The 25,279-nt window shown below is 46.8% G+C and overlaps 3 protein-coding genes across 5 annotated transcripts in view; 2 read left to right on the forward strand and 1 right to left on the reverse strand.

Annotated features, from left to right (window-relative positions):
* Positions 1-3,879, forward strand: part of LOC139419026 (FRAS1-related extracellular matrix protein 2-like) — a 48,872-nt gene extending 44,993 nt beyond the window's left edge. The window contains exons 22-24 of the mRNA XM_071168859.1: positions 770-957; positions 1,422-1,568; positions 1,833-3,879. Coding sequence (XP_071024960.1) covers positions 770-957; positions 1,422-1,568; positions 1,833-2,435 — 938 coding nt within the window. The 3' untranslated portion in view covers positions 2,436-3,879. The remainder of the gene's footprint in view (positions 1-769; positions 958-1,421; positions 1,569-1,832) is intronic.
* Positions 3,880-3,997: 118 nt separating this feature from the next.
* LOC139419027 (SWI/SNF-related matrix-associated actin-dependent regulator of chromatin subfamily A member 5) lies at positions 3,998-14,987 on the reverse strand. The gene is made up of 23 exons (XM_071168860.1): positions 14,711-14,987; positions 13,812-13,922; positions 13,541-13,707; positions 13,301-13,401; positions 12,722-12,822; positions 12,311-12,490; positions 11,784-11,939; positions 11,484-11,615; positions 11,209-11,277; positions 10,791-10,900; positions 10,457-10,683; positions 10,114-10,235; positions 9,748-9,900; positions 9,381-9,513; positions 9,114-9,262; positions 8,688-8,915; positions 8,205-8,318; positions 7,793-7,915; positions 7,470-7,602; positions 7,195-7,313; positions 5,244-5,456; positions 4,959-5,072; positions 3,998-4,709 (listed from the first exon to the last, which is right to left on the reverse strand). The coding sequence occupies exons 1-23, from the start codon at positions 14,780-14,782 to the stop codon at positions 4,641-4,643; spliced, it is 3,096 nt and encodes a 1,031-aa protein (XP_071024961.1). The 5' UTR covers positions 14,783-14,987; the 3' UTR covers positions 3,998-4,640.
* A 145-nt stretch (positions 14,988-15,132) lies between these two features.
* Positions 15,133-24,754, forward strand: LOC139419029 (ubiquitin carboxyl-terminal hydrolase 38-like). 3 transcript variants are annotated; one of them, XM_071168861.1, is made up of 11 exons: positions 15,133-15,462; positions 16,182-16,917; positions 17,586-17,721; positions 17,880-18,009; positions 18,686-18,787; positions 19,402-19,560; positions 19,723-19,916; positions 20,107-20,206; positions 20,337-20,443; positions 20,753-22,112; positions 23,736-24,754. In XM_071168861.1, exons 2-11 carry the CDS (start codon positions 16,236-16,238, stop codon positions 23,895-23,897), a joined length of 3,132 nt encoding a protein of 1,043 aa, XP_071024962.1. In that variant the 5' UTR covers positions 15,133-15,462; positions 16,182-16,235; the 3' UTR covers positions 23,898-24,754. The 3 variants fall into 3 exon arrangements, with proteins under 3 accessions (XP_071024962.1, XP_071024964.1, XP_071024963.1); XM_071168863.1 differs by having other exon boundaries at positions 15,366-15,462; positions 16,215-16,917; XM_071168862.1 differs by lacking the exon at positions 15,133-15,462 and adding an exon at positions 15,522-15,662.
* The last annotated feature ends 525 nt before the right edge of the window (positions 24,755-25,279 follow it).

Here is a 25,279-nt window from a genome sequence, read left to right on the forward strand (position 1 = left end):
TGGATTTTTTTCTTCTCATTTTGTCTGTCATAGTTGAAGTGTACCTATAATTACAGGCCTCTCTCATATTTTAAAGTAGGAGAACTTGCACAATTGGTGGCTGACTAAATACTTTTTTGCCCCACTGTAGATGTCACTTGTTAAATCCACTCCAATCAGTGTAGATGAAGGAGAGGAGACAGGTTAAAGAAGGATTTTTAAGCATTGAGATAATTGAGACATGGATTGTGTATATGTGCCATTCAGAGGGTGAATGGGCAAGACAAAAGATTGAAGTGCCTTTGAACGGGGTATGGTAGTAGGTGCCAGGCGCACCGGTTTGAGTGTCAACAACTGCAACACTGCTGGGATTTTTCACGCTCAATAGTTTGTGCATCAAGAATGGTCCATCACCAAAAGGACCTCCAGCCAACTTGACACAGCTGTGGGAAGCACTGGAGTGAACATGGGTCAGCATCCCTGTGGAACACTTTGGACACCTTGCAGAGTCCATACACCTGACAAATTGAGGCTGTTCTGAGGGCAAAAGGGGGTGCAACTCAATATTAGAAAGGTGTTCCTAATGTTTTGTCCACTCAGTGTACATTATTAGCTGTTTTATCTTATAGAACTCACACAGCTTTCTGTCTAACTGCTTTCTGAGTTTGAATGTAAAGATCATATTTAACAGTCTAATAACCATTTAATGAAGCTTTCAGTGCTTGTTGAAGTGTCACAGAGCAATGGGACACCACCCTCCTCTAATCTCTCCCTCCATCCCCCTCTCCAGGCTCCTCTATCTACGGCCGTGTGATGGTGGACCCAGTCCAGAACCTGGGTGACTCCTTCTCCTGCAGTATAGAGAAGGTGTTCCTGTGTACAGGAGCTGACGGTTACGTCCCCAAGTACAACCCCACCAACAAGGAGTATGGCTGCCTGGCCGACGCACCTTCACTGCTCTACAGATTCAAGATCCTGGTGCGTACGGCAATCACTTAACACATGATGCCTCCAGTCAGGGAGAGATTCCTCTGGAGTTTTGTTATGGTCACTTTGAATGCAGTTTGGTCAGTTTTGCTATATTTATTAATTAATTCATTCACAAGTAATTTCTTGCTTCAACCATCTACAACCATTTGTGCTCTTGACATCTCAGTACACGTGAGCCATGCTGGTGTTAGGCTGTTGAAATACACAGACGATCTTATCCAGAGCGACTTACAGGAGCTATTGTGGTTAAGTGCCTTGCTCAAGGGCACGTCGACAGATTTTTCACCTAGTCAGCCACGGTATTCGAACCAGTTACCTTTTGATTACTGGCCCAAATGCTCTTAACCACTAAGCTACCTCTAACCCATAGACATCCTAAACAATATTTCTAAGTTAGGTTCTATCTGTAATGATTTCAGTGGTCTAACCTGTGTGTGTGTTTTCCTCCTCAGGACAAGGCTCAGCCAGAGACCCAGGCCACAGCGTTTGGAGATGTGTTGTTTGGTGCCACTCTGGCCCTGGACACTCCTGGAGGCCTTCCTCTGGTCAGACAGCCTGGTTCAGACGGATTCGCCCTGTCCTCCTCGCCTCTCTTCCAGGTCAGCTGACACACACGCGCACGCACCCCCAACCCAGGTATCTTTTGGTTATCACCACGGCAACAGCTTCCAGGAACGACACAATATTTACATCTGGTCTGTAAACTGGGTACCAATGGGAAAATAGTCTCTGTATGGTTTCTGAAATCTGAGTTTGATTACTTGCACAAAAAAACACACACATTTTGTTTGAAATCACACTGAAAGGTATAGGCCAAAGTCTTTATCACTAACCTCAAGCTCCACTGTGTCTGGATGTTCCAGGTGGCTGCAGGTCGTGAGTGGTTCATCCACACCATCTACACCGTCCGCTCCCGAGACAACGCCAACCGTGGCATCGGCAAGCGCAGCCTGGAGTACCACCACAGCCTGTCGTCCGTGGCCGACCCTCAGCCCGACCTCCACACCTCCTCCCTGGGTCGCTACCGTCGTGCCGCCCCCGTTCCGGACCTGGCCCAGGACATCGGCACCGACAACAATCGGGGAACTAACATCCAGCACATCGCTCTGGACCGCACGGACCGCCTGGTGGTGAGCCAGCGCCAGCCATGGGGTGGACGTGACCAGGCTGGGTCGGACCGCGACTCACCCTTCCTGGAGCGCCCCCTCCTGGAGAGCTCCGGCAGGGAGCCTGTGGACACCTCCACCCTGCCCATGCTGGTAGGCCTAGCCGGGTTGATCCTTCTCACCTGCCTGGTGGCCATGGTGGTTATTCTGCTGGTGCGGCGCAAGAGGAAGAACCAGAAGAAGAGCCAGTTCCCTCCCTACTCCACCTCGTCGTGCTCGGCCTACAGCGGAGGGAGTGGAAACAGCAGAGAGGGCATGATGGGTACTGGGAGCAGCAGCTTGGACAGCTCTGAGGTCTAGGCTCATGACTAGAGACAGCCCTCCTACCAACACCATCCCGTCCCTGTGGCCTTCTGATAAGACATTGACAGTTGTCAACGGTTCCACCCTCTACCACTGCGGTGCCGTCTAATGGCTCTATCCAATCCTTACCGCTGAAGCGTTATAGATTGCGTGATAAAAATGCAAAAGTCATTTCCGATTGAGCCGACCGTGAATACAGTCTCCGCTAACTCGGGAACACTGGCTTTCCATTTCAATTGCGCTGTAACACTTGAACTTCAGCAATACGGATTGAATAGAGCCCTAAAACAGGGCTAACCCTGCCTTCTGCTAGCACTGAAGACAGCACAGCCAGTTCGTGGGACAGTTGATGTCAGTTGATGTGTGTTGTAACCATAGTATAAATGCATGCATGGCTGGCCAAGCCTGGAGAGAAAGTCATGTGAGGATCCATGAACCCTCAATGAAGTGTTTTCACCCCTTTTCCTGTGGTACAACATGGGTTTTAGTCCCCCTCAACAACCCAATTGACAGAAGTCCATTCAGGTGTGCTTTAGTTCATGTGTCAAATATTAGGTGTCCCCAAGGGCTGATGTTGTGGAGAATACCCCTTCCAACTATGCTAACTGCCATTGCTGAACATCCCAATTAAATCCTAAAACAGTAATGGCATCTCCAGAAGGTAAAAGCAACTAAATGTCCCCCTTGATAGTGCAGAGCAGCTTTGAGACTATTCTGTCCTGTTTTTCTTAAGAGAACTAGCATTTCATGGTATTTTTGTTGTCGGTTGTTCAATCCGTGTCAACTAATATTTGTTTTTTTGAGTTAGAGAGCCAAGTGGGTTGAATGTTGGGTTGTCGGTCCGGTCGAGGCTGGCTGTATCAAACGTGGTAAATGTGTGTATTTTCTAATATTGATTGATGCACTGCTATGCTTTACAAAGCCCTCTGTAGTCAGCAGGTGAGCCCACTGCAGCAGAGCACAGACATGGTGCTATTCAATGGGATTGTGACGTTGTCCATTTTAGTCATTCAAGTGCGTAAACTATTCATTCAGAATGTTTTTATACATTTTTGTTTCAGGTGCGGTAAAAAAAAAAAGTGTGTTAATAGTATGTGCATATTATTAACTCTTATAAGTCTGTGTACATACCTGCATGTATAGGATGTTCAAAGTCAACACAGGACAATGCAAACAAGAAAGGTATCAATTATCATACCCTGGTGCAACTTGAAGAATATGTTAACCCCACATTTGATGCAGTTTCTCAACTGAAGAATGTGACTATCTCGATCTTATGCAAGTGACAGTATAAGTTAATAGGTGCCAACTAGTTAAGGTATAGAAATGTGTCTCCGACCAATTTAGATCAAATTGGTGACTTATCAATTTTGTGATAATTTCAATCAATTGTTTGATGTCCTCCAACTTTAACTGCCAAATACAAATGTACTTTTCTGAATGATTTTTGGTCCTAGTCTTCACTCAGACTGCTTGTGAACGTCCACTGCTCTTTGTGTGAAAAGCTTTGCACAAATATTCAACAGAAGTATATATTTTTTTGCATAAGAATAGACTTATTTAAAAAAGGGGAAATTTATTAGTGACACGTTCCAAAAATACATTTTCGACAATGTAGGTCGGTAGCATAACAGACTGGGAGGGGGGATAGATACAGGTATCGGTACATACAGGTATCGGGTACATACAGGTATCGGTACATACAGGTATCGGTACATACAGGTATCGGTATAATCAATGGAATGTGATAACATAACCAACAGGCATAAATTAATCTCTCGTCACCTCACAAACTAGTAAAAAAGGGTAGAAAACTAAAACAACAAAAAGAAAATTCAACTAAATCAGCACAGCTGCAGTATGTCAGTTAGTCCCTACTAGCAGGCCTGTGAATAGAAGGAATACAATAGGGAAAGGGAGATACCTAGTCAGTTGTATAACTGAAATGTGTCTTCCGCATTTAACCCAACCCCTCTGAATCAGAGGTGCGGGGGGCTGCCTTAAATTGACACTAAGAACATAGGTTCCCTCCTGGAATCTTCTAGATAGAACGACACGGTATAGTGAAGAAAAGTTCAGTCCTCTTGGGTTTTATACAGTAAATCATCATCATGTATCACCACGGTAACCCGTACAAAACAAACAGACGCTACGACTACTATACTGCTGTCTGCCGCTGCCCTCATTCTGACCACCACCGCCTCACAGCTTTAGCTTTTTCCTGCGGCCTCCTCGCGGGTCTGGGGTCCCTTCTCCCTTACGCTTCTGAGCCTGAGGAAGTGTGGGATGAAGAGGAAGACAGAAACGGAGTGTCAGCTCAAATGATCATAAAAATCGTCACTTCATACAATAACGTCTGCTTACAATGGAATATTGGTTTAGACAAGACTATATAGTGGAAAATAACATTGTGTGATATTGTTAGTGCCGTGTGTGTCTTCCTGCACAATGCACAGAGATAGAGGACTGCATGACCAGAGAATTCAGTGATGGGCAGGAAGTGAAGCGTTGTGATCTTACAGAAGACTGACTCCGTGGTCCTTTCTTCTTCTTCTCCGCCTTCTCCCTCTCCTCCAGCTCCATGTTCTCTCGTTCAATCAGGGTGATCAGGGTGTTGCATCGCCTCTGGAGCTCCTACACACACAAGTATACAACCACAACTCTTGAAATGTGTAATGTTTTGAATGAATGGTTATCATGTTACTGAAGAAGTAAAGACACATCTCCATCTACAGGTTGTACTCTATTGATTCTACAACAAAGTTGTACTTAATTCCACTGTCGGCCCGGGGCCACTCCACTCACCATGGCGGTCCTGGACTTGAGGAACCAGTCGAAGCGAAACTGGGGCGAGTTGCGGATGCACTGGCGCAGCTCGTCATAGACCGACTCCTTTTCGAAGCCCAACTTGTGCAGCATGCAAATGAGGAAGCGGTCCTCCTCCTCCGTGTAGTTCTTCCCCTTGTTGGTGCCGTACGAGATCCTCAACTGGTGGAACGGCGCCTTGTAGCGACCAATCTACAACGAGGGAGAGAAAAGATGTCCTTCAGGGTGTATGGTAAGCCTCTGGTAGACATGATCAGACACCAGCTCCAGACACCAGCTCCAGACACATTCCTTCGTAAGGGTTGGGAGGGCCCAGACACATTCCTTCAGAAGGGTTGGGAGGGCCCAGACACATTCCTTCAGAAGGGTTGGGAGGGCCCAGACACATTCCTTCAGAAGGGTTGGGAGGGCCCAGACACATTCCTTCAGAAGGGTTGGGAGGGCCCAGACACATTCCTTCAGAAGGGTTGGGAGGGCCCAGACACATTCCTTCAGAAGGGTTGGGAGGGCCCAGACACATTCCTTCAGAAGGGTTGGGAGGGCCCAGACACATTCCTTCAGAAGGGTTGGGAGGGCCCAGACACATTCCTTCAGAAGGGTTGGGAGGGCCCAGACACATTCCTTCAGAAGGGTTGGGAGGGCCCAGACACATTCCTTCAGAAGGGTTGGGAGTGCCCAGACACATTCCTTCAGAAGGGTTGGGAGTGCCCAGACACATTCCTTCAGAAGGGTTGGGAGTGCCCAGACACATTCCTTCAGAAGGGTTGGGAGGGCCCAGACACATTCCTTCAGAAGTGTTGGGAGTGCCCAGACACATTCCTTCAGAAGGGTTGGGAGGGCCCAGACACATTCCTTCAGAAGGGTTGGGAGGGCCCAGACACATTCCTTCAGAAGAATTGGGAGGGCCCAGACACATTCCTTCAGAAGGGTTGGGAGGGCCCAGACACATTCCTTCAGAAGAATTGGGAGGGCCCAGACACATTCCTTCCGAAGGGTTGGGAGGGCCCAGACACATTCCTTCCGAAGGGTTGGGAGGGCCCAGACACATTCCTTCAGAAGGGTTGGGAGGGCCCAGACACATTCCTTCAGAAGGGTTGGGAGGGCCCAGACACATTCCTTCGTAAGGGTTGGGAGGGCCCAGACACATTCCTTCAGAAGGGTTGGGAGGGCCCAAACACATTCCTTCAGAAGGGTTGGAGGGGCCCAGACACATTCCTTCGTAAGGGTTGGGAGGGCCCAGACACATTCCTTCAGAAGGGTTGGGAGGGCCCAGACACATTCCTTCAGAAGGGTTGGAGGGGCCCAGACACATTCCTTCGTAAGGGTTGGGAGGGCCCAGACACATTCCTTCGTAAGGGTTGGGAGGGCCCAGACACATTCCTTCAGAAGGGTTGGGAGGGCCCAAACACATTCCTTCAGAAGGGTTGGAGCGGCCCAGACACATTCCTTCAGAAGGGTTGGGAGGGCCCAGACACATTCCTTCGTAAGGGTTGGGAGGGCCCAGACACATTCCTTCAGAAGGGTTGGGAGGGCCCAAACACATTCCTTCAGAAGGGTTGGAGGGGCCCAGACACATTCCTTCGTAAGGGTTGGGAGTGCCCAGACACATTCCTTCGTAAGGGTTGGGAGGGCCCAGACACATTCCTTCGTAAGGGTTGGGAGTGCCCAGACACATTCCTTCGTAAGGGTTGGGAGGGCCCAGACACATTCCTTCGTAAGGGTTGGGAGGGCCCAGACACATTCCTTCAGAAGGGTTGGGAGGGCCCAAACACATTCCTTCAGAAGGGTTGGAGGGGCCCAGACACATTCCTTCGTAAGGGTTGGGAGGGCCCAGAGGTTTTCACAACTATATCAATCATCTGATCAAAATAAAAGGTCTTGGCTCCCCAATGTTGTTCTTGTTAATGATGACCTCACTTAAATGGCTTACCTTTGTGTCCAGTGCTTTCTTGATGCTGATCCTCCTCTGGATGCGGGCCTCTCCCCTCTCGATCTGAGCCATGATCTTCTCAATGTCCTGCAGCTCGTTGCAGCGCTCCCAGAACACAGCTGTGTGTGTACACACACACACGTTTAGATCATAATACTCTAGATCTCTGTCATACACTTGGGAGTAATGTCCACTAGCTATATAAGAAGTAGATTCAGATACATTTCCGCAATTTGAAGAAAAAAAAAGAAGAAAAAAAGAGGGGTTCTTCTTACCGGAATATTCCATGACTTCCTCTGGGGTTTTGCCCTCCACCTCTCTGGCGATGTTCTCGATGTCGTCTCTCCCCCACTTCTCATTGGCTTTGATGAACTGGTTAAAGTCACGCTTATTCCAGATGGTGAAGCCCTGTGGAGAGATCGATGACAGTTTGTAACGACACTAGCCACAAATGCTAACATTTGTCTCTACTTTGTAGTTGAAGCCATTGAAGATTTCTCAACTGAACAATATGTAGTTCTATAAATATGACATGGAGTAGGGCACTATGATGAATGTCTAGAGTGTTTAAGTTGGAGGTCTTGTTTCAGCCAATTACCTGCGAGAGGAGGTTCTCCTTCTCCTCCAGCTCCTCCTCTGATAGGCCCTCGGCCTCATCAATCTTGGCCTGCTCCTCCTTCTGGTGCTGAGCCGAGTTGGGCAGTTCTGGGTTACGAGGAACCTGGAAAGAAAATGTACATCACAGATACACTTAAACACTCAACAGATACATCCCATTCTAAACCAAACCACCTGTGTTGGTTTGAAACTGCAAAATGGCCGCCGCCTGGTGGAACATTATCATACTGACGGCATCATAATTGACCACAGAGGAGGCTGGTGAGGAGAGGACGGCTCAAACACATATATACCATTCCAGCCATTACTATGAGCCCATCCTTAGATCTTAAGTGGCACCTGCCATCACTGATGTACCAACAGTTACACTAGTAACAGTACATGTTATATACCTTGTAGCCGATAGTCTTCCTGTAGAATAGGATCTCTTTCTCCAGCAGTTCAAACAGCCTTGGGGGGAAGAACTGGAAGTCCTGCACATTGGGCTGCTTAGGTGGACGAGGAGCCTGGAAGAGGAGAACAGCAGTTTTAGTCGGGGAGAAAGATGGTCTGGAAGAGGAGAACAGCAGTTTTAGTCGGGAGAAAGATGGTCTGGAAGAGGACAGCAGTTTTAGTCGGGGAGAAAGATGGTCTGGAAGAGGAGGACAGCAGTTTTAGTCGGGGAGAAAGATGGTCTGGAAGAGGAGGACAGCAGTTTTAGTCGGGGAGAAAGATGGTCTGGAAGAGGAGAACAGCAGTTTTAGTCGGGGAGAAAGATGGTCTGGAAGAGGAGGACAGCAAGTTTAGTCATGGAGAAAGATGATCTGATTCATTCCACACAGCTATCCCAGTGGCGTGCGTATACATAGCCAGAGGCCGGCGGTAGCGAGGCTTACCTTGGGTGCTTTGGGCTCGCTGACACGCAGGGCCTCTCTGAAGTAGGCATCCACTGCGTAGTTGGCCTTCCTCTCTCTCTTGGGTGGCTCGATCCAGTTGGTGACCACCTTCTTCTTCTCCCTGTAGTCCTCTCCTTCGAAGGTGTACACACTGTTGTCGGACTCCATGGTGAAGTTCCTCAGGGAGCTCTCGCCCATGGTGTTCATCTTCTCCTTCAACTCCATGGTCTGTCAGATACAAACACACAGCAAAGCGTTAGCATCTAGCTACACATTGCTAATGTGTTTGGCCTCTAGATACTGCCATATCAACCCACATATAGCAATGCTAATGCTATCACATATTATATAAATGATCTGAGTGCAGATAAATGCTAATGCTAGGCCCAATGCTAGCGCTAGGCCCTTGTCCGTCTGCATTCTGACCTTCTTCTCGCCTCGCTCCAGGATCTCGTCGATGTCATCGTCGGTGATGTCGCTCTCCTTGGAGGCGAAGACGTGCGTGGCGCCGTGCCGGATGATAGACAGCATCTCGTCCTTCCCCAGCTTGTTGGCGTTGGGATCCACTAGCCTTCCTGCAGAACAGACAAAGTAGACAGACAAGTCAGCCAGTTGCATTACCAAGGCATTGACTTCAATAGTGTAGGTTTGAAACTGGGAAGAGGAGATCCAAAATGGCCACCGGTGCAGTACCTTGCTGGATGACAATGGAGTCCAGTTGGAGCTTCATCTCGGCCCGCTCCACGATCCTCTCCTCTACTGTGTTTTCCGTGATGAAACGGAACACGCGCACCTGCTTCTTTTGACCAATCCTGTGAGCTCGGTCCTGAGAAGAAAAGTTAAATGAACCAATCAGGTAAGTGTCTAACAGTTATCAGGTAGAAGCATCTTGATCAATTAAGTAAGTTACTGGTGAGAGATGTAAGCTCACTTGTTGTGATATTAGCGGGAATTGAACATGTTAAATCTGTAGGGAAAATTCTAATTAAAGTAATAGTAAAATGTCATATAAAAGACTGATTAATTAGTCCACGAACGTGGGTGAATGAGAGGTACTGACCATGGCCTGTAGGTCGACCTGAGGGTTCCAGTCTGAGTCGTAGAGGATGACCACGTCAGCTGTGGCCAGGTTAATACCCAGCCCTCCGGCCCTGGTGCTCAACATGAAGATGAACTTAGGGCTGTTCTCCTCATTGTACGCGTTGATGGAGATCTAGAGGAACATGGGAAATGAAGTGTGTTCAAACTGCAACAAGTTAAATTGTTTGAATTTACAAGCCATTTATTAGCCTGGTCCCAGATCTGTGTGTGCTGCCCTGCCAACTCCTATGGTCAATGTCACACCAAGGCAGCACAAACAGATCTGGGACCAGGGTAATAGGCCACTGCCGTTAATGAGATCCAGGAGTGGGAGTCATAGTCGTACCTGTCTCTCTTCGTGGGGCGTCTGTCCGTCCAGGCGACAGTAGCCGAAGTTGCGCCACATGCAGTAGTCCTCCAAGATGTCCAGCATCCTGGTCATCTGGCTGAAGATCAGCACACGGGAGCCTGGGAGAGGAGTTCAAAATGGCCGCCAATCAATCATCCACCATGCCTACACTGCTGCAACTTTAACATAGTAGTTTGAATAACAAAAAGTCTGAAATAGCCTTTACACAACACCGTCTCCATATCAACTTTAAAGTTGAAAGGGCCACAGGGCCATCAAACAGGCCATAAAAACACCAATTTTGTAACTGGTCTTAGAGGGGAGCCTTTCGTCCACCCACCCTGAGCCTTCATCTTGGGCAGCAGCTTGTCAAGGACGGCCATCTTGCCGCTGTTGACGGCCAGGTGCAGGTCGGTGGTGTAAGGCGGGCCGGGCTCGGCCCCGTCAAACAGGTACGGGTGGTTGCAGCACTTCCTCAGCTGCATCAAGACGTTGAGCAGGCGCATCTTGTCCATCTTCCCTGCAGAGTTCAGGATGTCTATGTCCTTCATCAGGATCTTGGTGTACCTGAGGAGAGACGGGACACTGTTTTCAAATACACCTTATAGTGCACGGGGCTGAAGAATTTATTTGGCAGGGAAAGGGCATACGTTGACTGTGTGTGGGCTACTTACCATTCTCTCTGCATCTTACTCAGCCCTACGTACATCTTGATCTCTTTCTTAGGCAGCAGAGACTTCTCCACCTCATTCTTGATACGACGCAGCAGGAAAGGACGCAGTACCTACACACACGTACACAGAGAGAGAACAACCAATGAAAGGTAAGGCCCCATAACACTAAACCTACATGGATACATGTTTAGTTCATTAGGATCCCCATTAGCTGTTGAACATGCAGCAGCTACTCTTCCTGGATCCACAAAAAAACAGTTCTAGCCAAGAACAACATAAGATGTTACTACATTAAAATTGAAAGTAATACATTGTCAAGGCACCAAGAGACGGCAATACTATTTACTCACTATTCATATATACACAGTACACATTCATACAGTACAGTGAAATGTAAGGAAGTGTTTCAGATACTCACAGTGTGAAGACGTTCCACCAACTTCTGATCCCCCAGGCAGTTGTTGGTGTCAAACCATGAGTCAAAGTCCTTTGAGAGAAAAACAAAAAGTTAAATCAATCCATATTTTTGGGGCCCTTTAAATAAGCGAAAAATAGAGGATATTGTTATTTTCACTAAGTGTTACTAAGCGTTATTTCTAAACTGTAGTATTAATGGAGGGAAATTGCCTGTGTGTTCAACAATTTGTTCCCCCCGGGTACATTAAAGTTCATCCTGTTTTATCTGCCTCTTACCTCTGAGGAGTTGAAGACGTCTGGCAGCAGGAAGTTGAGCAGGGCCCAGAGCTCGTGGAGGTTGTTCTGCAGCGGGGTGCCGGTTAGCAGCAGACGGTTGGTGGTCTTGAATTCACGCACTATCTCTGACAGCTACAGCGCAAACATACACGGGTCAGACAAACCATCTAAGGGTCTTTTGTGAGTTGAGCCCATTGACGTTTCGTTAGTGTATATACACATTTGAAATCACATATTTACATTTAATCAAATATGTATACAGTGTGTGTGTGTGTGTGTCAACTTTAGAAGCTCCCTAACCTTTGACTTCTCGTTCTTGATCCTGTGGGCCTCGTCGATGACCAGGTACCTCCAGTTAAACTTCTTGAACACGGCCTTCTCTATGATGAGCATCTCGTAAGAGGTGACACACACATCCCACTCCCCTGGCAGCAGCACATCTCTGATCAGGGCATTCTGGGGAAAAAGAGGGTGAAGATACAGAGTTATCAGCAACATCACCAGTCTAACGCGCTGCAACTGCTGTAGTACAAGTTACTGAAAAATGACTAACTTGCATTGGATTGCATTATGCAGAATATCCATTAGACGTCTTATGTTGCAGGAAATCTATGTGTTACGCTTTCAGTTGCAGAAGGAGATAGAGATGAACTGACTATTTCCATGACAACATTTCTTCCCATATGGAACATTGGAAAACACATAAGCCTCAACACTGTCCCACAGTCACCAACCAATGCTTTCCAGTTGAGCTACAGCAATCAACATGTCCTGTTCATTTTACATCAGATAATTCATGTGGTCTGCTGCTGCTGCTCATAGCTCACCCTCTGCTCTCGGTCTCCGATGAGGCAGACTGCTTTGAGGGAGGGGACCCAACGTTTGAACTCGTTCATCCAGTTGTACAGGGTGGACTTGGGCACCAGCACCATGTGGGGCCCGGGGATGCTCCTGTAGTGCTTCATGTACCCCAGCAGAGAGATGGTCTGCAGGGTCTTACCCAAACCCTGAAGGACAACAAGCAAGGTAAGAGTGTGTGTGTGTGATATATATATATATATATAAGCGATTTCTTTTTAGCATGAATGGGTCTTTGGATGCTGTTACTGCTGTAGTCCAGGAGTAATCTTCATGAGTCTCACACACGCACGCACACAGTGATCAAGAGATATGCATGTAGAACTACCAGACTACCAAAAAGGTAATATTTTTCACATTATTTTGAAATGAGAACCTACCATTTCATCAGCAAGGATCCCGTTGATTCCGTTCTCGTACAGAGAGATGAGCCAGTTCAGACCACGGACCTGGTAGTCTCTCATTGTACCCCCTTTTACAACTGTTGGGAGATAGATACAGCACAACATACTCAGTATTGCACAAGTTTGACATACTTACCATTCAAATATGGACTACAGTAGTCCCGGTCAGGACTTTGCTACATAAAAGATGCACTATGCAGAAGCAATTTCATAGATGCTAAAATTGTAATAGATCACCTAATTTCAGTTTGTGACAAAACAAGCAAGTTTAGTGTAGAGAATCTTTGTACCATCTAAACCGCTGTGATATGTACTTTCCATAACATTTAGTATTTTCAGCTGTTTGAAGCTGGTGTACAAAACCGAAAGTAAAAGGATGCAAACTTAACCATGGATAGCATAGAAAATGAGTACCTAGCACAGATCTACCGCATCTTAGACTTGCTTTCAATGAGAACGACATATCTATAACACGCATTTCTATGGGAATTTGGTTGGGTCGCCCAAGAAGTTATATATTGTCGCTCTAATGAGTAAAGCCATGTGACTGCTTACAGGAGGGAGATTCGTCAAAGCGGGTGCAGACGTTGGTGGTCTTGCTGCTTTCGCTCAGCAGCTCTTCATCCTCTTCCTGTTCTGTGCGACGATGACGGTTACTGTCAAAGAGAGAAAGGGGTACCCGCAATTCATCAGAGACAGCATATCAAATGCCCCACACGTACACCCAATGTACTCCCACGGAAGACTGACGAATCATCAGGTCAAGTTGTTCTGCGTGTTGTGTTGTATACTCACTCTCCGACCGAGAGGAGATTCTGTTTCTCGTCCTTCTTGACACGAGGGCGTCCTGGCTTCATCTTGAGCGGGGAGGTGGGGGTCTTCTGGGCCGCAGGTTGAATGAAATGGGCAAACACCTCTGTCTGCTTCAGTAGGTACTCAAATCTGTTGGTCCGGTCTGATGCCTACACACAGAAAAGCAGTGAAACTTTGTGAGCAACAAATTACGCTTACAACTGGATAATTACATATTAAAACTGTAAATGAACATCTAGCAGTGTGCCATTACCACTTTCTCCTCATAGGCTGGCGCTGTAGATGAAGAGGGGTCCTCATCTTGGGCATCCTGTCCGGCTTCAGAAGACTCCTCCTTGCTTGCCTCTGACGCATCATCCTTTTCCTGGAAAAGAGTAATGCAATGCCACTTTCAAAACAACAGAGAACTCAGAAATCTCAGACTTCTGACCTAAGTGGCTTCAAGACAAGTGGGAACTCAAAAAAAAGAATCTCAGACTGGGAAAAATATTTTGAAAGGTCATCTAACTCGGAATTCTAAGTCTGAAACTTGAGCATCTTTCGTGTTTCCCAACTCTGGTCCTCGAGTACCCCCAACAGTAGGTGAGTTGGGGGTTGATGAGTTGGGTGAGGTGTGTTTGTCAAGGGGCTACAACAACGAATCTGTTGGGGGTACTCGAGGACCAGGTTCGGGAAAAACTGCTCTAGAGCTCCGACTTCCCAACCTGAAGATCACGATTTTCCTGTGACTTCCCAGTTGAGATAAGCTGCACAAGTATACAGAGGATCGAAGGCAGCGTCAAACAGATGTAAACAACTGCTACAATTGTATAGGAACCCTTGATGCGTATTAAAATAAAGTGTATTAGCTGTAACGTTAGCTAGCATAGTTAGATGAGTGTTTATGAAACAGGCTAGCTGATAGCTCTACTATACAGTACCTCGAGACACACTCTCCGGGAAGATGGGTCGGAGCTGTCGATTAACGTTAGCTAACGACGCTAATGCTAGCTAGCTAAACAACTCGAGCTAGCAAAGACAAAGTTTGAGATGGCTCGATTTGGAAGTCACAAAAGACATATGGTTGATTTTAGCCTAATCTAAAACTTGTTGAGACATTTTTTCGAATGATGGGCTCAGAATTTGTATTATTATTATTTTGTTCAGGCTCACCTCCCCTCCGGTTTCTTCAAGTTCAACTGCTTGCTCTTTCCGCAGCTCCACGCCGTTTCCAGTCTCGGACATTGCTACCGAATTTCTTCCTCGATTTAAACAGATCGTCTGTTTATTTGATTACTTCGTCCGCCTATAAATGGCAGATATGGTTTTCAAAAACTTTATTTCAGAAAATACGCTGCTATAGTCCTACTGTGTATTATGAAAGAAACTGGCTGGCTACAAGTGATTCATTCGCTAGCTTCCTTTCCCCGCTACCCGCGTTCACAAAGGTTCCGCTTTGTCTCGCGATACTTTGTTGCGTGGCTGCGTGTTTTCCCCCAAAACTGCAAAAACTGCACATGTACTGACTTATAACCCATCTGCCACATCTACCAGTCTAAATGCTATGCCTATCCAATAGCTATGAGCTCAGTTAATGCGTAAAAGAAGTCCGTGGAATAATACATTTCGTTTTAAGTCATTACAAACCATTGTCAGTATGTTTATATTTGTATTTAAAGAAACCTGTAATTCTCAAAACGTTTATATATTTTATAGATGCCATTTTCGTTCTTTATTAAACAGGCAATGAGATCGTCAAAAGCAGAAGACTCCTAGAAAAATTCGTGGTCCATCGGAATGACGTTTCTGCAGGGCTTTTAAATCAGCTGATTTTATCATGTCAAAATAAAAGATGAATGAGCTGCCAACAGGCGACTAATGTCAACTGGCATTTTCATCGGATGCTGTTGTTATGAACTATATTGGTACGTGATGTTTGGGAAGATACATTTCCGCTAGCTAAGTTAGTGACATCTCCGGCCTGCTTTGTTGCAATACCATACACAGCTAACGTCATGCTAGCATCGCTAGCTAGTTTGTTAAAGAACGTTAACTAGCTAGATTACGAAAAAATAGTTTATTATCCACACATGTTTTATTTGTGCATCAATGATTTTAATCTCAGGTAATTTGAATTCGATAACATGCTGCTTGTGGTTACTCTAACTAGCTCATTGTGGTAACTTGTTTAGCTATCTAAGTTAGCTAGCTTTGTGATGATAAGGCAAAGCTGTGTTGTTTTTGTTTACCTGTGGCTAGCGTCATATCCTTGTGATATTGCTATGCTTATATAAATTTTCAGCAATGGTAAAAACGATTACAGTTGGTTATTTATTATTTGGGGCGGCAGGGTAGCCTAGTGGTTAGAGTGTTGGACTGGTAACCAAAAGGTTGCGAGTTCAAATCCCGAGCTGACAAGATACAAATCTCTCGTTCTGGCCGTCATTGAAAATACGAATTTGTTCTTAACTGACTTGCCTAGTTAAATAAAGGTAAAATAAAACATTTACAAGTTGTTGAAGGAATCATACGTCTAGCTAGCTAGCTGTGGTGGACATCCCATGAAGAAATGGAAGGCTAGCCAGAATAAGTAACTGGTCAGTCACTAATGGTGGTTGATGTCCTGCTCGCTCTCGTCTTTTAGGTGTGGACTGCTCCCTGATCGTTCCACTCACAGCTATATAGATCGCCTGCCATCATGGACAAGATTCTAGAGGCGCTGGTCAGCTCCTCTCACTCAGTCCCAGTGAAGAAGGCCATCGTGAAGAAGGTAGTCGAAGCCGCAGAGAAAGAGGTCACGGCGGAGCAATGTCAGGCCCTGTACACCCTCACCACTCGCCTCATCTTCTTGGGTGAAGACTCCTTCCAAAAACAGGTGGGCTTCCAGGTGCTGGAGGCCTATGCCCGCTACCACCGTGCTGATTTTGAGCTCTTCTTCAGCAAAAACTTTGTCCTGGGCCTGTTACAGCAGGGCTATGGCCCCCTGGACCGCAAGGACCCGGCCGTGGTCGACTACATACATGGCTGCCTGCGGCTGCTGATCAGCTGCCCCTCTGTGCTGGATATCTTCTCCATCATCCAGACAGAAATCCTAAGGATGGTGTGCGAACGCCCTGAGCCAGCCCTGTGCGCCTGTCTTGCCACCATGCTCTCAGACTTCGTACAGTGCATCCCCCGGGAGAAGGCGGCCATTTTGTTCTGCCAGCAGTTGGTGAGGACCATTGGGTACTTCCACTGTCCTGCCAGCCAGGAGCGGGAGCTGAGGGAGTACGTGGACCAGGTGACCAAGGTCAGCACGTTGCTGCAGAACATCTGGAAGGCGGAGCCGGTCACACTGCTGCCATCTCTGCAGGAGGTGTTCGCTATAATCTCCTCCACTGGTGAGTCTGAGGGAGGGAGCACCACACACAGTCACAGATGAGCACACACGCACAAATTGCACTGTATGTGTCTATGCATCAATGCCCCATACAAGTTGAGGCGGCAGGTAGCCTAGTGGTTAGTGTTGGGCCAGTAACCGAAAGGTTGCTACATCGAATCCCCGAACTGACAAAGTAAAAATCAGTCGTTCTGCCCCTGAACAAGGCAGCTAACCCACTGTTCCCAGGTAGGCCGTCATTGTAAATAAGAATTTGCTCTTAACTGACTTGCCTAGTTAAATAAAGTTTTATAAATCCTTTGAACAAAATGAGCAGTTTCAAATACAATATACATGTTTACTGTACAGAAGTAAAGTACACTATAGTATTTTCTAATGCAGTCACCAATTTGACTACCTTCGCCCACCTATGAAAAAACTAGGAATGTCAGGCTTGTTAACACATGCTTGAGACTTGGAACAGTAACTTCTTTGTTATCTTATTTTAATGATCCAGGGTGGTGGAGAGATCATGCACCTTGCATTGGGTCACTTGGTTAGGGTAGAGGTTGTAAACAAGACATTTGAGTACAATTGGGACATATTTCATAAGCTGTGACCCCCCCCCCCCCCCCCCCCAAAAAAAAAACATCAGTCAGTTATACTCAACTTTTTATGTGTTCTGCACAGACCCCTCCTTCGACCCCTCCATTGCCCTAGCCAGCCTGGTCCAGCACATACCTCTCCAGATGATCACAGTTCTCATCAAGAGCCTTACCACCGACCAGAACGTCAAAGACACCAGCATGACTCAAGCACTCTGCAGGTCACTGGGTGCCTTTACTGTGTTATTTCATTAGCTAAACTGAATAAAGGAATTCTTTTGTATTTGCAGTGTGTATACTAGATGCGATGTAGTGATTTAATAGAGCTTTTCTGCCTTTATTTACCGTTCTCTCCATCTCTCTCTCTTTCCTTCCTCAGGATGATTGACTGGTTGTCCTGGCCTCTGGCCCACCATGTGGAGATGTGGGTCATTGCCCTGCTGAAGGGGCTGGCTGCGGTGCAGAAGTTCACCATCCTCATAGATGTCACCCTGCTTAAGATTGAACTGGTGGGTAGTGTACTGACCACTTACCTCAGCAGGGAGTGTCAATGCACCAATGAACTAAGATGGTAGTTACACATGGTAATAGCAAAGACAGTACAGTATGATGATAGGCAGAAACTGCTTCTCCAATAGAAACCCCCGATCACACTTATAGGCGACGTTGGCAAGCTAAGCCCAAACGCAGAAACACGCCATCGTGTCGAACGGTCGTCTAGCGCTGAACTGTGCATGTGCAGGCCGTTGAATAAAAAGCCCTCCTTCGATATAAAGTAGTATTTGACAAAAATGAAAACTTGTCACTTTCACGAGGTTGGAGTAATAACATGTTTAACCGCTGAAGACATTGGCTGGAATCTAGGCTGTAGCTTTAGATTTTAAGACGAGTCACAACTGCGGAACAATTTTTCACTTGACGTATCAAACCCCGGCCTGATCTGTTTCGCAAGCGTTCCCGGAAGTCTTGCGATGTTGCGCCTCTGGGTTTAGAAACTCTATGGTGATGGCATCTATAACTACAGAGTAACTTCAGTTAGAACTGATGAATAGATGATCACATGAACGAAAATGTGTTCCTGTAGTTTGGTCATTATGGTGTCCAGCTGTATCACTTTTGAATTGTGTGTTTCTGTGTCAAGTGTGTGTACAATACATATGCTGTATGTTTTATCTTTGTGTGTAGGTGTTCAACCGTCTGTGGTACCCCATCGTGCGACAGGGGGCCCTAGTGGTTCTCTCCCATATGCTGCTGAGTTTCCAACACTCTCCTGAGGCCTTCCACTTGGTAAGAAACACACAATACAACTCGTTCTATTGCACACTGCATGTCTTTCCCTCCCTCATTCCCCCTATTTAACTGAAATACCTTCAGGCTCCATTAAACTCCATTTCCCAGAAGCACTCTCCTCTCAGCAGGGCTCTTCCACTAATGAGGTGTGAAGTGTTTAAAGAACCATGATGGTCCTTTAGTTGACTGGTGGTGGTTTTCATCTGCCATGATTGTCAATTCATTTTAAAAGGTTTATTACATTTAAGTCAGTGTGACACCCCCCCCCCCCCCCCCATGACAAAAAGGGAGGTTTAATGTAGCATGGGAAGGTTGACGTTTTTACTAGTCACTACATCAGTGTGTTTAGTGCTATTCTACTGCTATATGCAGTGCCTAGTTTCCTACACAGCACCTTTCCATCTTGTAACAGATGTGATGTGCATATGACCAAGAACATCATGTGTACCAGCACTGACTTTGCTGATGAGGATAAATTGACGTACCATGACTGTGATATGTTGGTTGTCTCACCTAGCTATCTTAGGATGAATGCGCTAACTGTACGACTGCTAAACGACTTTAATGTAAATGTTTGTCTACAATACGTTCATTCAATGTGTTTTCCCCAGGTCGTGCCACACATAGTGGACCTGGTTCAGAGTCTGAAGCAGGACGGCCTGCCCACCAGTAAGGCTTTCCTGCTCCACTTCACAGAGCTCGTCCACTGTATGATGTACCAGTACTCTGGCTTCCCTGACCTCTACGACGACATCCTGGAGGCCATCAAAGTAAGACACCTTGACAACGAGTGATCACACGAGTGTTGCCCTTTTTTTAATGTATCAAACATTTACTGTCCTTATATTATGATCCACCTGACATGGGGGGTAATGTCATCATTATTGAAGGATAGAAAGCTGTGTCTGAAAGCTGTCCTCCCTCCCCTCTAGGAGCTACCTGGGCCCGGTGAGGAGAAGATCAAGCTGGTTCTGAACCAAAGTGCCTGGACGTCCCAGTCCAACTCGTTTGCCTCAGGCCTGCTGAGGCTGCCGGGCAAGTCTGAGACGGGCAAGACTGGTCTCATCAACCTGGGAAACACCTGCTACATGAACAGTATCATACAGACACTCTTCTCAGCCACAGAGTGAGTAGTGGATTTAGTACACACACAACTACACGTTGCATTTATATTGAGTTGGCCGCATGGTTAACAAAGCTGTCTATATACATTCTGACTTGAATCCTCTCACAATAGAATTATATAATGCTGCAATATGTATGTAGGAAGTTCTTATGAAATGTTCTGCACGAACCCTTCTATGGTCCTGCCCCAGTTTCAGGAGGCATGTCTTATCGTTACGTCTGAATGATGCCACTGCCAACACACTGATGAAGAAACTGCAGCTCCTCTTCACCTTCCTCTCACACACCCAGGTTTGTCTCCCGCTGCTGTTAGTGGCCATCGGGTTTTTCAATGGAAATGACTATGGATCCATCCCTGACGTTTCACTTGGTGTGTGTGTATTCGGTGAGTGGTCATTCAGTTTGTGTGTCTCTCCTGCAGAGGGCAGCGTACGCCCCCAGAGTCTTCTTTGAGGCGTCTCGGCCCCCATGGTTCAATGCAGGATCCCAGCAGGACTGTTCTGAGTACCTCCGCTTCCTCCTGGACAGGTAGTACACCATCTAGTAGACTGCTGGAGCACCCTACAACTCCTTCCTCCTGGACAGGTAGTACACCATCTAGTAGACTGCTGGAGCACCCTACAGCTCCTAAAACCTGTATGACTCCAGGTACAGATGGAAATAATGTATGTATAAATCTAGTGTTTTGAGAGAAAGATTTTAAGAAGTTAAAGAATTCATGTTCACTCGAATGGGTGTTATTGAAAAGGACAGCTCCATTTATTATGCTGTTACATTCATTTGCATGTTGTATTTTTGGTTGAACTTTCTCTTGTCTCCTCGTGTTCTGTTGCCAAGGTTACACGAAGAGGAGAAAACTATCCAGGTTCTCATGACAGCCAAGCCAAATGTCTCCCCTGGCAACGGGCCGAGTGACAACACCGGGGGTGAAACCTCTGCGAAGGATGCCGGAGTGTCACCCGTGGCCCCTGTGGAGGGGAAGTCCGAGGGGAATGATGAGAGGACGCTGATTGAGAGGATGTTTGGAGGCAGGCTGAGCACGGGTATCCGCTGTATGACATGCAACAGCGTCTCGGAGAAAGAAGAACCTTTCACAGACCTATCCCTGGCCTTCTGTCCCTCCAGCCCTCTTCAGACCGAGGGCCCCTCAGAGGAACCCCGGGGCCCCTGCCAGGGGGCTGTCAACGGGGGCAGCGAAGCTCCCGAAATAGGCCCTTCTCCCAAACCCGTCACGGCCTCCACCACTGGCGTCCATTTTGTTCCCGGGTCCAGCGAGCCACCGCTGTCTGTTCCTGACCTGGTGGACTACTTCCTGGCGCCAGAGATCCTGGACAAGGAGAACGCCTACTTCTGCCAGAAGTGTGGCTCGCTGCAGCGGGCGGAGCGGGGGATGAGGGTGGTGGCGGCGCCCGAGTACCTCATCCTCACGCTGCTGAGGTTCTCCTACGACGCCAAGTGCCACGTCCGCCGCAAGATCCTGGACAACGTCACCATCCCGCCGCTCATGAGACTGCCCGTGCACGCCCCTCCACCCAAACACTCTTCGTCCTCTTCCTCGCCACCATCCTCTCCACTCCAAGTGGACTCGCCCGAGAGCAGTGAAAACCTGGCCAAGAAACTGAAGCCGTCACAGAGAGAGGAGGAGGAGACTGGGCTAGAGGGCGACAACGGGATGGCAGGAGGAGAAAATGAGGTAGGGGTGTGGCCGGCGGCCCAGTTCGTTCCCTACGTCCTCAGCTCTGTAGTGATGCATTCTGGGATGTCGTCGGAGAGCGGCCATTACTACTCCTACGGCCGCAACCTCAACGGGGCCGACGGAGCCCAACACCACCTAGCCAATCCCCTCGCTCTGGGGGAGGAGCCTGGGAACGGGCAGACTGAGCCCATCGCACTCACTTGCTCCGGGGCGACTCATCCCAAACAGGAAGTGGAGGTGTACGGAAGCCAGGCGGCCGGGGATTGGCTGCTGTTCAACGACAGCAGGGTGACTTTCACTTCGTTGGGGTCGGTTCAGAACGTCACCAACCGTTTCCCCAAGGACACGGCCTACGTGCTGATCTACCGGAAACAGGATGTTACCGGGGGGCAGAACAGTACCGGGGGAGTGACGGCCAACGGCATGAGGCTGGGCTCTGAACCTCCGCTGCAGAAAGAACTGATGGACGCCGTCACCAAGGACAACAAGCTCTTTTTACAGGTGAGAGAAGGGGGTGTGAGGAGTTACAGTATAGTGAATGAGGCGTTTTCTGTTTGCTCGTGTTTATCCAAGGGCTCTACTCACTTTCATTTACAGTATGTTCATTTTTGGTTTGAAACATTAACTAAAGAGGCGATTTCCTTTTCATCAGTGCATTTTTTTGTTTCATCGAATGAACTCTTAAATTGGTGACGTGTAAGCAGCCTCTTCCATTGGCTTTACGTAGGACGTAGGACAAGCCTCACCTTTGACCCCCACCCTCTTAACCACTAGAGGACAACAACCCATATTATAATAATCTACTTTCATCTCTCTCTCCATGACCAGTTTTAGATAACAGGGTAGCAGAAGGGGGAAAAGCCGATTCACTCCAACCAATTATCTCTATATAAAAAGCCCTCCAGTCCCAACCTGTGTCGGCGCCTGTCATTTCTGTCACTAAATACAGGCCAAGGAGGGGTGACGCAGCCATTAGCATAACCGTTTAGTGTGATCCTGACCTAAATGATGCATCAGGCTATGCTAATGTATTGGCCCAGGGAAGTGGAATGTGTTCACTTATGATCACGCTAGCCTCCAATAACCTTCCTCTAATAGCTTGATTAGCATGGGACGCTGAGGTGCATGCGTGTTTACATTTTAGTCATTTAGCTCTTCTCCTGAGCAACTGACAATTAATGCATTTACCTTAAGATGGCTAGGTGAGACAACATATCATAATTGTATCAGTACATTTTCCCTCAACAAAGTAGTTATCAGCAGGGGTGCAACTTTCACTGGGGACGGGGGGGACATGCCCCCCTTACACACACACATTCTGAAATTGCATTTTTGTCCCCCCCAGTTTTATCCTTGGAATGTGATACAAAACAGGGCAACCATTTGCTTTAAAACCATGCAGACACCTCTGAGCAGTCTGTAGGCTGTTTGGCGTGTTTATCTGACTGGATACATTTTTAAAAATATATATAAATTATGTCCCCCCCACTTCTAAAACCTAAAAGTTGCGCCCCTGGTTATCAGCAAGGTCAGTGATGGTGGGGAAAATAAGATAAATTTTTTTGTGGGGGTGGCATCGATATGTCAGACACGTTTCCATATTCTTCATGGTATTTCTGGTAATGTCAAGTCACGCTTTGTTCTTCTCTTTTGGACTTGTTTTTGGAATTTGTCCTTTCAACTTGTGCCCATGTTCAAAATTTAACAGGACCCTGTTTTCCATGTATCCATTGACCGGATTAAAGTAGTTCAGAACAAGCTTTGATCAAAACATGTTGCAAGTATTCAGAAAGCCAACCATACACATGTTACACATTTCCTTTGTGCTTTCAAGATGCAATTAGTCAAGTGAAATTTCATGAGTCGTTAATCTCTCAAAAAATAACATTTCAACCACACATTTGCAGTAACCACTAGAGGACAGCAGAGCTGCATTTTCTTGCTCAGACAGAATACCCAAACTCCTGGGTCATGCTCATTAGGACAGGCAACATTTTAAACCGTTCTGCAACGGAAAATTAAACTCCAGGTAGTCCCTGCCTGTTTCTGTTTTCTTCCATTTGTTCCCTAATGAACGACCCTCTGAACAGTGTTTTAATGGTCCCGAACTCCTTTGTCCAATAGGAACAGGAGCTGAATGCGCGGACCCGAGCTCTCCAGGCGGCCTCTGCCTCCTGCTCGTTCAGGCCCAACGGACCAGACGACAACGAACCCCCGGGCAGCTGTGGTCCCTCGGGGGGAGGAGGAGGTGGGGGGTTCAACACTGTCAACAGACTGGTCTTCTGATGGAGGAGGGACTGGGAAGAATGAGTGAGAGACAAGTAAATATAGCACTGCAAGACCACTGGACTCTATATATGAGAGACATGCACAGAGAAGTCTGGTTGGCTACTCATCCAGTGGAAGGTGAAGCACATATGAACGTAAAGAGAGAGAGAGATAGCGCTGAAGATCTTGGAGGGAGCACTTGAATACAGCGCATAATGTACACGCCCACATGGACTTAAATCCAACACAACACTGAACTCAACACTGGACTCAACCTTACAGTGAGGGTCTTACCTCTCATGTCTGGCTCTTTTTTTTATTATCATCCATAACTCACAACTTTCTGCCTCGGGACAAGCTAGACCTCAACCTTTTCTGGTTTGCATGCATTTCTTTCTTTTTTTCAAGCGGTGGGTTTGATTTTTGATAAGGAGATTCATTGATGTGTACTCGTCAGGTAAGACATTTTCATATGCAATAAAACGTACAGATATGGGTGTGAAAGTATATTCAATAAACATGGAATATGAATAACTAATGCCATGAATACTGTATACAAAAAGTATAAGATGCGATTAATCTTTAAATACAAATGTTGTGTATTTTGTGTGAAAACAATTGCATGCTGAACGTTTGACAACGTTTTTAAGGTGGGGTTATGGTTACTAACATTGACTCTTTTAATTAAGTTATTCATTCAGGGATACTTTTTTTTTTTTTTTGCAGATTTTGTGCCTTTTTTGTTAGATACTATTAAACCAGATTTTACAAGCAGAATTTGACTGGAAAGACACCTCAGCCTTGCTGTACAGTGTTTTAAAGTGATCTACAATACACGATTTTCCCCAATATTAAAGATGAATTGCTGAAAGGGTCTTGTTTGTGTCTGCCTGCTCTGTGCACATAGCGCTACCCACAAGCCCCCCTGGTGAGTTTTACACATTCTTCTTCACGTTTCACATTCTTCCACGAGTGTCATTTAGATGCTCTTGTATTATTGGCTTCGCTGAACACACTGCAGTAGCTAGCTATCGGCCGTATGAATGCATGGCTGTGTTCAGCTTGTAGTCATACTGAACATTACATGTACTGGCTATGGTTCTTAGGTTTCCAATTGGACACTTGACGTTTGAGTGAATGTTAAGACTGGTTTTGAGGCACTGTTAATGATTGAATGTCCAGACATTTACCTTTGGGCGGTGTTCCCATTTAATGAAGTCTGTTGCTGTGATACAGATGAACGGCATGCTAAGTTGCGGTAACATTTCCTCTGCAAGTGTGAATGTGATTTCAGAGAACCTAGAGGGGTTGGGTTGAATGCATTCAGTTGTGCATCTACCTAGGTATCCTCTTTCCCTTCCCTAGATGAAAGACCGAGCAGAGTGGCTTTGAAGCTGTAG

The sequence above is a fragment of the Oncorhynchus clarkii genome, chromosome 10, assembly GCF_045791955.1.
Source record: "Oncorhynchus clarkii lewisi isolate Uvic-CL-2024 chromosome 10, UVic_Ocla_1.0, whole genome shotgun sequence".
Classification (NCBI taxonomy): Eukaryota; Metazoa; Chordata; class Actinopteri; order Salmoniformes; family Salmonidae; genus Oncorhynchus; species Oncorhynchus clarkii.

What these genes read in the sequence shown, in the direction of transcription:
- LOC139419029 (XM_071168861.1), top strand. Translation starts at nt 16,236, where the DNA reads ATGGACAAGATTCTAGAGGCGCTGGTCAGCTCCTCTCACTCAGTCCCA. An exon ending in CGCTATAATCTCCTCCACTG is followed by an intron (nt 16,918 to 17,585) that starts GTGAGTCTGAGG and finishes TGTTCTGCACAG; the next exon opens with ACCCCTCCTTCGACCCCTCC. An exon ending in CTCCGCTTCCTCCTGGACAG is followed by an intron (nt 20,444 to 20,752) that starts GTAGTACACCAT and finishes TCTGTTGCCAAG; the next exon opens with GTTACACGAAGAGGAGAAAA.
- LOC139419027 (XM_071168860.1), bottom strand. Translation starts at nt 14,782, where the DNA reads ATGTCCGAGACTGGAAACGGCGTGGAGCTGCGGAAAGAGCAAGCAGTT. An exon ending in AGGTCGACCTACAGGCCATG is followed by an intron (nt 9,514 to 9,747) that starts GTCAGTACCTCT and finishes TTTTCTTCTCAG; the next exon opens with GACCGAGCTCACAGGATTGG. An exon ending in AGAAAGCACTGGACACAAAG is followed by an intron (nt 5,457 to 7,194) that starts GTAAGCCATTTA and finishes CCCTCGTTGTAG; the next exon opens with ATTGGTCGCTACAAGGCGCC.